Below are 15102 nucleotides of genomic sequence, written 5' to 3' on the forward strand. Positions count from 1 at the left end.
TCTGAGACAAGTTATGCCACGAACACCTAAAAAAATCCCACTTTTTCTGTAGGTTGGGGTTCTCAGCTCCTTTGTTCACTTAAATAATGATTAAATGTCTCTTACACCCTCCTTCTCTATTTCCACTCTGCCTAGATATCTCATAGCTTTTGCTCTCCAGAATAGTTGGCTTCTTAATGTGTATCATACCGGTAGGGCAAAAAACCTCAACTATTTGTCTCTCTATTTGAGACAAAAAAACTATTTGAGGCTATTTGTCTCTCAACTCCATAAACTCCTGCTAGGCATCGGGGTGCTGCTGTCAGTTCTCCCTAAAGCCTACCTGGCCAGGCTGAGGACTCAGTGCTGGATTGACTCCAATATGTGCCTTCCTTGTACTGGGAGGTTCAAAACTGGGTGCTGGTGTTATTCTGAAAGCAGTCTATTGAGAGAGCTCAGTAAAGGGAGATAAATCACTTTCATCTGCTTATTGACTGTGCTCCTGTTAATACATCCCAGGAGGAGGTTAGCTGTTACTGCTGCCTCACATGGAGCTTGCTATCTGCCAGGACCCTCACATCCTTCTCAGCAGAGCTGCTCCTCCGCCTGTATCGTTACAAGGAGTTAGTCCTTCCCAAAAGCATGATGTCACACTTGTCCTTGTTGCCTTTCATGAACTCCCTGTCAACCCTCTCTTGCAGCCTGCTGGCATCCCTCTCAGCAGTAGCTCTGACACTGCACAAACCAATTGCTTTCTCCCATCTGCACACTTGAGAATGAGCTCTGCAATATCCTCCTGGTCACTGGTAAAGACATGAAGCTGGGCAGGTCCAGTTCAGGTCCCAGTAGTATTGCAATTGTTACGGCCATGCTGCTAGAGGTCTTTCACCAGGCCACACAACTTCATTACTAAGGATTTCTGTATATTCCCAGGCTTACGCTCCCATGCCAAGTCCTTGAATTCCTGATCTCTGCCATATCTGGCAATACAGGCTCATTTCTGTTATATCAGTGTCTGCATGACAGCCAGCATCTCACCCTCTGAAAAAAATTTAAACATGCAGAGTGGAAGTTTACAGAGTTCCCAAAGGAACTTGTAGGAGTTTACAGTTCCCAAAGACTTGCCAGAATATGATGGCATAAGCAGGACTCTGACAGCCACCTTCCGTATAAACTACACCCAAGGCTTTTTTATAGGCTGCTTCAGTACAAAAACACGAACATTTAGGAGGAGAAAGGAAAAAAAAAAAATTCAGTTTACCCTCAGCATTTTCTTCTTCCCTTCTCCTGTCATGTATAGAAACAGATTACTATTCCTGCTATTCCCTACTCTAAGAAAGAAAACTTGCATGACAACGTCACTCACATTCCTGAAACACACTCAAGTCACAACCCAAAAGTTCAGATCTGATGTACACAGATATCTTGTTTAAAATTATTTCTACCCACATAAATACGGACAAATAAAATCGTTTATCAAAATAAACATTCAGGTATATTGACATGAATAAAAAAAATGAGCAGTTTAATTCTTTATATAATGTTATGATACTAATACATTCTTACATGCAAGAAGTCTCACAGGCACTATCAAAATTCCCCTTATACCACTATGAGTTGATTTTATGGCTACAACGAATAAATGAACCAAAAGCAGCAGAGGAACTGGTCTGAACCAGAAATTCCAATCCTTTATCATTCACATTCTGGAATAATTAGGACATATGTGAACAAGATCTGTAGGTAGAGGTAATAATCATTTATTAGACCATCTGATGTAGTTGAAAAGTATCTGAAAGAATGATTTTTTTTTTCTTCTAACCTCTATGAACCCCAAACCTACATACACACCCACCAGTTACTCCTGTAGATGAGAAGAAATTAGATATTTACTTGCTTTGTCTACTCATTGAAATAGTAACATATCCAGTATAAAGAATTTCCTCAATAAATATAATTTCTTTCTTGGAATATGCAGGCATGGGTTGCCTAAACAGTATTTGCAAGTCATTGTAGTGACACTGAAAACCCACCACATTTTTTAAAAGGGAAAAATCTGATTAGTGAAGCCTAAGCACAACAAACATGTTGCTTTTTTAAAAGTTACAAAATTTAAACAGTCCCAACAGTTCATTCCTTTTAGAAGGGGGATCATTTAAGTGTGAGAGATGTTTAAAATATTTATTTAATATTTCTCAAATTTCTACTGTGTTTTTGAAATTTATACTGCCACAAATTCAAATCACTGAAACTCAAAGAAGCATGGAATCTCCTTCAGTTTCAGATTTTAGGGCTTGTTTTTCTGCCTTATGGGAAATTACAGAATCATGGCATTGAACTTCTATAGCATCAAGGATTATTCATTTGCTTTACACATAGTAGTAAAAGTTGTTAACATTTCGCTGTATTACAATGAGTCCAAGACACATCAAAAATATGCGGCTTAAGCTGTAGACTCAAAAGAAAAACATTTAATTCTTCCTCTTAAATTCTAATCCATGTCCTTCCATTATGAAAATATAAGGATACAGAGCTCTCTCTTTTTCTCCCTCTGTTCTAGTCCAACTCAAAATTCCTAACTTCTAAGGCCAAGAGCACTAAAATGATCCTTTATCAAGCTTCTCCTGTAATTAAGCAAACACAAACAAGACATTTTTCTGCTTCAAGCAATAATTGATCCGGTGGTATTTATTTTTTATGTTCCAATTCCTAATTGCTTTTGCAAGTATCTAAGAGATGTTTCATTCACGACTATTTTTATATCATGAAAACAAGACACAACATATTAATACGATACTGTCCATCATTTCCTCCTCAGTAAGTTGTACACATTTATTCTCCTATTCTGTGGCATTCCAAACTAAAATTAATATGTACACCTTACACCTCTTTTGTTGCAACCTTAATTTACCTTGCTTTCATGCTGAGAGCACATTCATAAATGGTGTCTGTAGAGCAGCTGACACGCAATAGCTTGTTCACATCACAGCATTCAAAGTTACAATTAAATCATCGAACAACATCCCAGAGAACCTCATACTGATAGAGACCTCCAATGTGCAAGCTGGTCTTTGCCTGCACAAGTTATTCCCCTGCTCTGGCACTTGTTTCATATATCCATTGAGTTGCACTCTGAATCTGGCATAGGAGAGGATGTGCCTCATTTCCTTCACTGACCACAGAGGGTTCACCACAAGAGTATGTGGCCTCTGGCAACAAAACATTTTTTACAGGGTCTTTTCTAGCATCTCTTTCTTTGGATTTTCTGCCTCACTACAGTTATGTTTAGCTATGTCAGAGAGGAAAAGCATTCTAAATTAAAATCATTATATTTATACAGTTTATATTTAAACATAATGACATATTGCTTTACTATATATTGTCAAACGGGGTGACAGCAGAAGGAGAAGCCATCGCTAGTAATCAAAGCCCTGGGCTGTACACACAGGGCATTTAATTTGCAATGTCAGATCTGATTGTCTTTGTCTGGTCTTAAAGAATTCTTCTGACCTTCCTCTCTCCATCTCTCTCATATTTATAGATATTATATGTAAATATATAATATTTTCCCCCTTCATTTTACTAACACAGAAGAACAAATATAGTTGCCTTCCAGTAATAGTGCAAAGGTTAATCTACTCTTAAATTCAAAAGCATGGAAGTACACTGGATTTCAAATATTATTAATTCTCAAAGACATGTATTTACTACTGTTCCAAGCCTAGGGGGACTGTGCATTGTTTCCTTTATGAAACAATTAAAGTTCTCTAAAATCAAGACAGAACTAAAGCTGTCAGAGGATCTCCCGATATGATTAATAGGAAAAGATACAAAATACAGGATTCTATGACAATGAGCTATTTTTATGTCTACTTTTCTAAAATACATGCCTCTTTATCCATAGAAGTCAAGTGAACAAATACTACATACCAAACAAAATGCTATTTAGAAATTACTAAGAAATGCAATTATGTCAATCTTGCATAAACTGAGCTAGAAATTGATCTGAAGATGGTTAGATTCACGCCAGAGGAAAAGCAACACTCTCACCTTCATACTGGGTGCAAAATAAATGACAAGGATATTTCTAATAAGAAAAAGCACTATATATTTTGCAGTCAATATTCAACATGCTAAATGTCATGCCCAGATTCCTGGAAAACAGTGCTATGTAAAGAGAGAGGGGAAAAATAACCCTCATTTTTATTTTATTGAATTTCAAACAGATTTAATCTATTACCTATTTGCTACTCCTTAACATTGTAACTTCTTTCAATAATGAAAATATAAGATTACAATTAAAGCTTCAAACTTTACCATTCATTGCAGGCACAGATATTTATTAAAAAAATCCAGGACTGGACACAAAGGTTGATAGATTTTCAACTATCAACTTCAGGAGCCAAGGAAAACAATACATTTATTTGTTGAGCTACTATGTCAGCCAAGAGTAGTTACACTTCTCTCAATTCAAAGGTCATGCTAAGATTTGCTACTTAAGAGGTAACGAGATGCCTGCTGTTTTCAAGGACAGCAATTCAATTCCGTGTCTGAACTGTAATTGTGATATGCAGTGAGTTTCTCAATCTTGACATGTTAGGTAAGAAAGGTTGTTATTTAAGGTGATGCCCTCTAGGTGAGAAAAATTGAAGGACCAGTACACTGTATGACATATGCTGTAAGCTATTACACCTGTATAGCAGCCAGTCCTAAAAGTATTTTAACAGAGAAAGATGGGGTGTAATGGTATTCTCCTTTCTTGATGCCATCTATAGCAATACTAACAGCAGAAACTCTGTATCTTAAAAACAAAAATCTCACTCAAATACAAATCCAAGTGGTTTTATATAGCCTCCATAATCAGATCATTTTGTAAAGCAACAAGCTGTTGGAGTAGTATACTCATAGATAAGAAATGGTAGCAGTTTACTTTTACACAAGCCAAATTCAGTGCACTGGTAAATCTTGATTTATAGAAAATCTAATGCTACTGAAACTTCTTTAACTGACTATATAAATGTACAAATAAAAAGCAAAACAGAAGTATCCCAAAGACAAATGCACAAATCTTCATTCTAATATACACAAGTATATAAAAAAAATACTGTGATTACAATCTCATACGCATGGAAAGGCTTTCCAAGGAAAAAAAAAACCCTTAACTTTCAGACTCAAGTTAGAAATAAGTCTATAGTCTGTGATGTCAACTCCAGAGTTACATTAACTTGCTGGCATTTGCCACTCTAAATAAGAATTAAGGAATCTTGACCAAAGTTGCAACTCCGTTGTTTAGGGGTTTTACTGATTTTGGCAGACTTAACTCCTTTAACTATAATGGAGTTATTAGAGGGAATTATATAGTGAAACACATTAAGTAACTATTGTTGTTGACTATAGAGTAATGCCTTACAAGCCCACAGAATTCAAAAGGTAGAAAAGAAAAAGGTTGCTAAGCATATATCCAGCCTTTTTTCACTAGGATGGTTGAATTACTTCAGTTTACTTCAACTTTTAGAAGACCACTTTCCTAACCCAGTCAAGCACGACATTCCCATTGAAAAAGTATAACCTTCTCCTGCACTATTTTTAATTTCTAACAAGAATAATATCACTATGAAGTCATTTTATATAGTCAGTTTCCCTAATACTTATCATATATTGAGGATTCTATGCCTTTTTAACTTCCCTCAATGTTACTTCTCTGCTTTTTATCCCCTAATTTCTGATTTTCCCTGCTGAGGCATTAGGGTTTTTTTAATTAAAAGCAAAGTAACAAAATCTGTAACAAACTACTAAATACTAAAAAAAAAAAAAATCCCAAAAGCTATGATACTATTAAAAAAAACCCTGTTACTATAAAAACTATGTTGCTGTGATCCTTGCACAAAACGCTATGACAACCAGTACTCCTAAAATACATTTTTTTCAAGAATGTTATTTACTGTGCATAGATCTACAGAACTCTTATAAGTCATCTGAGCTTTTAAAATGCATAATCAAAGGCTTTCCTTCGATATCAGTACACACTTGAAACTGGCTTTAGAGTATAACTAGCAAATGCACCAATGTCAGTAACTGGCATAATTAGTTTCAGCAGAAGCATAAGTAGGTATGATTAAACTTTAAAGCGTTTAAGTAATTTTATCATTGTGAAATGTATGTTGATAAAAGCTCTAAGCTTTGAAGATAAAGCTGAGATGAATAGACCAATTTCTGACATATCGTTATTCATTTTTTAATAGGATAGTATCCACAGGTCCTTGTCAGAATCATTACATTAAGCATTGTACAAAGTTCAGACTACACAGACTCTTTTCTAAAGATGTTAAAACCTGTTTTTTAACCTTAAAAGTAATGACTAGTACAATATTCCCAATATTTAAAGAATAACAATAGCAGGAAGCAGACGGAAGAGAAGGCGGTCAGAAACTGTAATGGCTTTGAGGATTAACTATGTGAATAACATTATGGTCTGCAGTGAAAGCCGATTGGTTTGTTGGGTTTTTTTCTTCCGTTTAGTCATAAAAGGAAACACGGGCAAGCTTTGCTGGCCATCTGTAAGTGATATGACTAGGTAATCTTCTAATAATGTCATAATAGAAATGGGTCTTCAGAAAGCATTTCACCAGGGGAGAGAAAAAATAAGAAAGGCTAGCTGTAAGGAAGCCATCTATGTCAGATGAAAAGCACATTACCACCTCACTGGAAAGACAGAAGAGACTTCAGTTCAGAAAAGTGTATAAAGGTTAAAGGCACAGATTAAGCCAATACAAAGACTTGGAATCCTAAAGAGATGTACATGGACATTTATACATTGGTATTTATGGACTCCTACAACATGCATATGTTAAAAGTTATAGCACTAGGGCCTTGATGCTTCCTTCTCCTTTACCATAGCACCATCGTGGCAAAAATCCAACGGGTTTTTTTGTAGTTTACATCACTTGAATTATCAAAGAAACAGGACCTGGGAATTCTACATCAGGACAGTCTGCAGCATTGGTCTCTCATCAGGTTATTTTAAAAGTGTTTCTTAACTTCAATCACTACATTTCCCTTTGAATTCTGTTGCTTAAACTAACACCCCTATGTGTACTAAAGGAGATACACTAAGCTGTAAATTCCTTCTGTCTGGTTCAAGCAAGACAATCGTTATCTGGAGAATGACATGATAGCATAGAATCATTTAAACAGCTATACTACAAACCCCTCTTTCCTCCTAAGCAGAAAAGAGAAGAAAAAGAAGCAGGTATTAAAACAGTCCACAGTTCAAAGTAATGAAACCAATATGCATTTGCTGTTCACTCAAATATTTCTGACCTGACCATCTGGGAAAAGGAAACACAGTACTTTACAGCAATAGGTATTACAGTAGTCCTAACACGCTGAGTTACTGAACTGTCTGAAATGTTTATGGTTAATTAACTGTAAGTTACACTGACAAATTTCAACATCAGTCATACATACACATACAGAGATATATTTTATAAGGCTACAAAACTGTCTGAGTTTTACTAGCAATAAAAAAATGTCAGCTTTTATCATGCAAGCTACTATTAAAACCACGTGAAAGAGCCAATCTGTCAAAGAAAGGAAAAAAGTATACAGGTCTCATTATTGTGACCAGTTTCAAAAGAAAATTAATTTATTGAGTCAATACATACATCTAATGGTCAGTTGAAACAAGACAAAAGAAAATAAACAGCTAGAAAAAATACCATACCTTTTAGCACTAGTTGACAATTTAGCAGCTGTTTTGCTTGATATTTTGCCCTCTTTTTTCTTGGGTTGAACTTGCTCCCTTTCTTGTTCCTGTTGAACACCTTCACGCTGATCTCCATCAGAGCTGCCTCCACTAGTGCTTGGACTATCATCGACTCTCTGCCCCTCTGTAGACATGGCAGATGCTGCACTGAATGAGAAAACAAACAACTGAAGTTAGCTTTTTTCAGAAGCTGTCCTATTTCTTAAATGCCTTAAAAAAAACAAACAACCAAAAAAACACAAGAGATTTGTCTTTGTCTTAATACATAATGCTTTTGATAACAAGTAATGCTTGTGTGCTTAGTATAGAAGAGTTTTGCCTGAAACATCTTAACAATAATTCAGGAATTGGTCATTTTCAACCTCATACCAAAGAAATCATAAATCCTTACATACACAAAAAGTAGAAGTTATTGCAGCTAAACGGGAAACCTCCTTCTGCAAGTATAACACTATTCACTGTGAACAATATTTTACAACTGCTTGGCAGTATCATGAGTTAGTTATCTCATCACTATGCCACTGGTTCAAATCTAGTGTAGTTTGTTAAAAACTAATAGCTATTAGTCCCTGTAAGAAATAAATCTGTGGGCTCATTCCAAGCCTGTAATGTGGGTTTCCACATTACAAAATCCACATCTTGGCATGCTTGATGGAAACACTCACAGAACCAAAAGGCACTAACACAGGACTGTTTGTATTTACTGAAACAGTATGCTTCTAGAGCAGTAAGCACATTGGTAGAGGATAAAAGGAAGTTTTTTTCCAGACAAATTCTGTTCAAGCGACAAGAGACAGCAAAGTTGTCACAGGACATGAGCAGCAAGAGATCTCAGTATATTTCAGAAGTTAATGCTCTATTTGCACACTTCTGACAGTAGTTACCTATTTTCATTTCTTCATTTTAAACAGTATAACAATATGCTGACAGATGAGGAATTACAAGCCCACTGTTACAGCTGTCATGACTTCTCAAACTGTTCTAATGAAGGGCAGATGTCCATGAAAACCTCTTACTGAATTAGCATATGTGGTAGCAATGACTGTTAGAAAATTATGTGAAAAAACCCCACTAATACAGAAGGTCTTTAATGTAGTTTATATAAGTATTTTATTTATCTTCCTCTGAAGATTTTAATAAAAGAATCCATTTCAAAGCACATAGGCTCAAATGTTACTTGCTTACACCCACACAATCCCCACATATCTGTGTGGTTTTCTGATTGAATCTGTCTGAATTAAGAATTTGTTCTTTCATACAAAAAGAGTTTTAAATTGCTGTGAACTTCAGCTTGCTTTTCCTCTCACCTATGTACAGACACCATCACAATTAAGAACAATACTATTCACCTATTACATGTTATAATTCTCTCTCAAGGGAGAATAATGAGATTGTAGGCTCAGATTCAACCATGCTCATTCGGTGGATTAAACAAAGTTCATCTCCATGCACATATTTATGTAAAGAGATAGCAAAGGAAAAATAAAGTAACATTAATGCCAACAGGGTTATGTTGAAAAGGACACTTTTTTAAAAGGCCATAGTGTTAGCTGCATGTAAGAAAAAAAATTTACTCCCGTTCTGCAAAAGCCTTACCAAGATCTAATTCTATCAAACAGTACACACCGTGGAGTGGAAGAACTAAACTTTTCAGGCAGTGCTGACACTTCAGGAGAAATTAGATTCTTTTTGTCTAATTTATGAAGCTGTGTTGAAAGGCAAATCTGCAAGTATGGCGTGCCTTCAAAATGTTTAGATGCTAAAAGCAATAGTGAGTAAGACAGAGTGATGGATATGGGACTAGGTTTCCTTTAATCAGCTTAAGCCATATTTTGGATTTTTTAATGGAAAATAGTATTTTAGAAATCAATTTTCATATATTATTTTATATAAAGACACAACACTTAGCCTGCTCATTGAAGTAACTGAAATAATGAAGTTTGTGACCCAAAATTAGAAGAATTAGTCATTCTTAGAAAACAATATTTCCTGCTATATGGCTACAACATTATATTTAACATAATTCAGATGTTTACATAAATTAATGCTTAGGTGTTTATGCCTCAGTTGTCGGATTTTAAGAAAAAAGCAACAAAGATTTAGAGGTAATAAACCACAACACTATCATATGCTGACAAGTCAAAATATGTATTTAATAACCATCATGCAATTTTGATAGTAAGTACTCATTTTCTTGGCTTCTACATACAGCTAAAATACAATCTCATCTCTTTTTATAACACTTTTGATGGTCTTTATTTTAGTTCAGATCTTTGCTTAATACTTTCTCTTCTAAAAAAAAAAAAATAAAAATCACAATGTAGGCCAGAAAGTTTAATAAAGCCTATGTGCATAGGACATCTGCTGTGAATAATCTTGGCTAAAAATATTACTATTATCCAGAAACAACTGTATTCACTTCATAAGTTCAGGTTACTATCCAGCAGACAAACACTGTAACAGTAGCCCTGAGCATATAATTACTGTAACATGTAACGCCAGCATTTACAACAGGAAAATGCTTAAATCTGTTATTTGATGTCTGGCTAGTTTCTTGGAGTTTTTTTCCTCTTCTCTTTCCTCTTTCTGACATCCAGGCAGTTTTTTCCCTGCTGTCTCCTCACACTATCTGCAATTTTAGGTATTTTGTGTAGTTCAGGGGATGCTCAATATCACGGTAAAAATGTGTTTTAAAGGGCCTCAAGTTAGACACTTCAAATGAGGTAAAACTTAAAAGATAAACACACAATTGAACAAATAAGAGGGTGGGGGGGGGGTGTGAAAAATAAATCAACCAAGGGGATGACACTTTGAGGAAACATTTCACTGCCACAAACAAGGGGAGAGAAATACAAGACACTCCTTGAATTTGGACAGCCATAAGTGTGTTTGCAACTGTCACATGGAATGAGAGGAAAGACACACGATGTCCATGGAGCCTTTTGCCAAGCTATTCTACATTCAGACGTGGGTTGCTAACCTCCCGGCTGTTGTGCTGAAAAAAATGAGCAGAGGGAACAGAGGAAGGAGTGAAAGGGGACTTAAAAAGTCTCCCCCTGAACATGAGATGATTCAGCAGAGACACAGATTACAAGTGTAACTACAACTATCAATTCTAAGTGAGGAGTGTCCAAAGCATCCTGCTTCTGTCATATATATTTATTGGCACTCTCTGCTCCCTTCTCAAAAGGAAAAAAAGAAAAAACTGGACCAAAACCCCCATAATCCAGCAGTCAGAGACAGAGAGATCTTGGCAACGTGCAGATGGCCCCAAAGGCGGTCGAGCTAGTGATCATGTCTTTTTTAAAGCGGTCTTAATTTCCTATAAGTCAAGATAAATTGAATATTTCTGCAGCAGAGTCCACAAGAGCAGCAACAGCAGCAGCAGCTTTACTTCTTCATTTGAAAGCGTAAAGGGCAAAAGGGCTAAAACATCACGGGGGGACGCAGAAGGAGCCCGGTTTTTGCACAGCCAGGGTCTGCCTCTGAGAGGGGCACCCGAAGGGACGGGATTACAGCCCCAAGCTCCCATGGCCCCACCGCCGCGGGTGAGCACACACTCATCTTCCCGCGCCCGTCGGGGAGATCCAGCGCACAGCACCGGGCCGTGGCGGGGGCGGCGGTTGGCATGGGCACCCCCTAAACGCCACAAGCACTCCGCACCTTCCATGCCAGGCAGGCGGCGACCGGGCCGGTGTGAAAAATAGGGGACAGTCGGGGAAAGGAGGAGGAGACTGCGAGAGGAAGACGTCGGGGGCACACGAGGGAAGGGAGGGGGTTGGGCTGCGGGGCTCATCGGGGCGCTACGGGGTGGAAGGTAGTGCCCCTTCCGAAGGGCTCCAGCCCGGGGCGCCCAAGGATGCCGTGGGCATGGTGTACCCCGGGAGGCTTGGTCATGGAGGAGGTGGCGGGCAGGGGGTACCCTGGCGCCGGAGCGACCCAGAGGCGCAGCGAGCGAAGCAGAGACCATGCAATCAGCGCGGATCGGGGCCTCGGGGCGGGGAGGGGGCGCGAGGGAAGAGCGAGGGTGGTTGCTGCTCCCGCCCTCAGCGGGGCAAGCAGGACAAATGGACACGGAAGAGTTGTTGAAAGGCTGTGGGGGTGCTAAGGAGCAATGGAGGCTGAAGCGATAACCGGAGGATGGACGGAGCAGGGGGGAGCGCTGAGGGGTGGTGGAGATGCCGAGGTGGCAGGGGGCGGCGGGAGGCGGCCGGGACTGTTGCTGAGAAAGGGCACGGCCGGGGTTGACAAGGAGGCGAAGGGGGTACCAGGCAGCGCCAGGGGGATGCGGAGGGGGGAGGGGAAATGAAGGATAAAGGGAGAGATCGAGGGTCGTAATTAAATGAGGGGAGGGAGGCTACTGTGAGAGAAGGATGGCGAGTGACGGGGCGGGGGGGGAGGGGGGGGAGCTGTGTAAAAGTCTGGTGGGGGGAGGGGACCTAAGCCGGGGCAGAGGTGTACCTCGGGAGGGATAGAGGGCGGGGGAGGGGTAGGGTGCTACCTGCAGGCCAGCGCAGGGCTTTCTTTCTCGGTGGTACCGTACACAGGCTGCGGGACAATCCGACACGGTCGCCCCGACTCCGGCCGGGCGCTGGGCTGGAAACGAGCTGCTGCAGCCGCTCACTGAGTCATGAGCCCGTTCCCCTGCGCTCCTCGCCCTCTTCTTTCTTTCCCCGACCTCCTCTCTCCCAAGCACCAGCCGCTATTGCCTCTGCTTCTCCCACCGCCGCTGCTCCTGCCCCCGCTGCCCGAAGAGAAGTGAAGCCACTGCCGCGCGCGCGCCCCCGCCCCCGCCTCCGCGCGCGCCCCCGCCCGCCCGGCTAGCGCCGCGCGCGCCCTCGCCAGCCAATTAGCCCGGGCGCTCGCGGTCCGCCGAGGGAGGGGTGGGGTGGGCGGGCGCGCGCGCGCGCTTTCGGCGAGGGGCGGGGGAAACTGACAGGCGGGCGGCGGGGGTGCGCGCGCGCGCCCGCTGGGGCTGCTGAAGGCCGCGCGCCGCCGCCGGGCCAGGGCGGAGGGAGGGGGAAAGAACCGGGATCGGGAGCGCGCGTTAAAGGGAAGCACGGCGGGGCGGGAGCTGGGCGGGGTCAGCGCGGCCGAGGAGGAAGGAGGCGCGAGGGGATAGGGCAGCGGGGAGTCCCGGCCGGGAGGTCGGGTGGGGGCGGTGGAACAGTCGCGGTGCCCCGCGGGATGGTGGTGAGGGTACCCAGCCTCCTTTCCTCCTACGACCAGGTTACCGTGGCCCCACGCCGCCGCGTGTGCCTGCCTGCACCGCGGGCCCCCTACGAAAGTCCGGCGGGGGGGCGGCTGGGCGAGCCGAGCCGGGGCAGAGGCGCGCGGAGCCTCGTATCAACTTTCTTTGCTCTTCTCGTCTTTTATCCGCTGCATTGTTCCCTCCGCGGATCGTCCCCTCCGCCGTGCCCCGGGCCCGCCGGCCCGCTGCCCGCACGCCCCGTGGCCTTTGTTTCCGTGAAGCCACCGCGTCTCTCCGCCTGACGGAGCAGCCGGAGACGCGCCGGGTGGCCCCGGGGGAACGAAGGGCACGGGCAGCTGCCGGCGACGGCCGGCGAGGAGGGACGCGTTACCTGGCCTAGGATGCGGGGGCACACAATGCCTTCTCCAGGACCGAGAGAGAGCCGAGGCCGGTACTTTATGGTCGTACTTGTGTGTTTGTCGTGGTAGTTTCGACCACACGTCGCAGTAGCACAGCTTCGTGGCTCAAATAGCCCCCGGCCACTAACACCACTGGATGACGTACAGTATCCCAGTTGGAGATAGGTGCTGTAGCGTAATTGTAGTCAGGTAAATGAATGTCACTTCCCACACAAGTAGGCATTACCTCCGTGGCAGGCATCACAGTAAGGAATGGGAGACGCCAGATAGAGCCATGCAACAATGTTACATGTTTAGTATGAATACTATTAACCTGAAACCAAACAAACCTCTAGCAGAACTGGCTGTCAGGTTACTGGCTGTGTTGGCCTGACTGAGATACTCCTTTCTCTGTTCTGACCCTATTGCTTTAATCTTTACATAACGTGCAATTTATGCTTAGCTACATTACATAAACTTTTATCACCTCAAACCTTTCTTTCTCTAACAGGGGAATACTCCAGCCAAGGGTAAAGGGGTAATGGCAGGTCAAAATATTTTCCCCCTTTTAACAACTAGAGGGAATTAAAGAATAAAATGTGTTCTCACCATTCCACATGTACAAGGAAAAGTTTCTCCCTGTTTGAGCTGTGAAGTATTGTACTTTTTCTGACTCATGGTTGTGGTGTAGGTGGAGTCCATGCTACCAAACATATAGAAACTCAGAACTTGAAGCACAGCTGAGGTATTTAAGGATTAGGAACATTATTGGCACTTGCTCTTATGTTATATCCAGACAACAGAAGTGGTTTTTGAAGTTTCCCTGTAAATAAAATTAATATTTTTCTTTGTTGAGTAGTTGTTTCAAAATAACTTGGTTTATTGTCTCATCCTGTTTGGTTGTTAAATAATCCCAATGACATTTTCACCTAAATTTAAACTGGTGCATTGAACGAGTTCTTCCTATTTTGTGTGTATTCACAAGATAATTTCCTGCTTCTGATGAACTTGTGGACAAAAGTTTCTAATATCAACTAGGTGAGTTTCTATCTGCTAGCACGCATTGACTTTCCACAAAGACTAATAACTGTGTAATTTACAGATCATAAAGTGTAAAAATCCTTGACATCACATTTCCTTTTTCTAAAATTACTTAAATCATACCTTCTCCTTCCAAAACATACCTCCTGAAAACCATCTGGGAAGCAACGAAGTTCACTTCTAAAGGAGTCTTTGGTAATATGTTCTTAATGTTGCTCTGATTGCTTAAGGGTGCCTTAAAGGAGGCATAAATTTTCCTGCTCAAATATCTCATCTGTTGAAACTACTCAGCCCATGTCAGGACTTCATTTCAGTGACAGTTTGATGTGCTTCTTTATAGTTCTTTTTTTTGCTAGGATCTGTAGAAAGCACAGGGAGAGGGGCTCAGTGAGTAGCCTAATTCAGGTGGGGCTTTACAGTGTCTCAGAATCTGGGTCAGTACCACAAAATCAAGGGAGCACTGAAGTGTTTCAGCACCAAGTGAAGGGCTTGAGTCATCAAGAGTCAGGCCCTGATTTTTCCTTTGGTGTGTAGTAACCTCTGGCCCAAAGCCCTAAATGGTAAGGACAACTAAACTAGGGAGAAGGTTGATACTGCCTTATAAATAGAACATGCCAACTGAGGTGATTCTAAAAGTGGAGATTTTGAATGAGCCCTACCTATCCAGTGAAGAGTATGGCACAACTGCTGCTAGTTTTATCCTTTGACCTTTTGAAATGCTGTGTTTG

The 15102-nt window shown here is 41.4% G+C and overlaps 1 protein-coding gene across 2 annotated transcripts in view; it reads right to left on the reverse strand.

Moving 5' to 3' along the window:
- UBE2E2 (ubiquitin conjugating enzyme E2 E2) overlaps positions 1-12497 on the reverse strand; it is a 216196-nt gene extending 203699 nt beyond the window's left edge. The window contains exons 1-2 of one of the 2 annotated variants that reach the window (XM_061996571.1): positions 12246-12497; positions 7703-7886 (exon numbers count right to left, since the gene is read on the reverse strand). In XM_061996571.1, the coding sequence (XP_061852555.1) occupies positions 7703-7878 (176 nt within the window). In that variant the 5' untranslated portion in view covers positions 7879-7886; positions 12246-12497. Of the gene's footprint in view, positions 1-7702; positions 7892-12245 lie in introns of both variants that reach the window. The other variant, XM_061996570.1, reaches the window with a different exon arrangement.
- Positions 12498-15102: the final 2605 nt, after the last annotated feature.

Source organism: Colius striatus, chromosome 5 (assembly GCF_028858725.1).
Source record: "Colius striatus isolate bColStr4 chromosome 5, bColStr4.1.hap1, whole genome shotgun sequence".
Classification (NCBI taxonomy): Eukaryota; Metazoa; Chordata; class Aves; order Coliiformes; family Coliidae; genus Colius; species Colius striatus.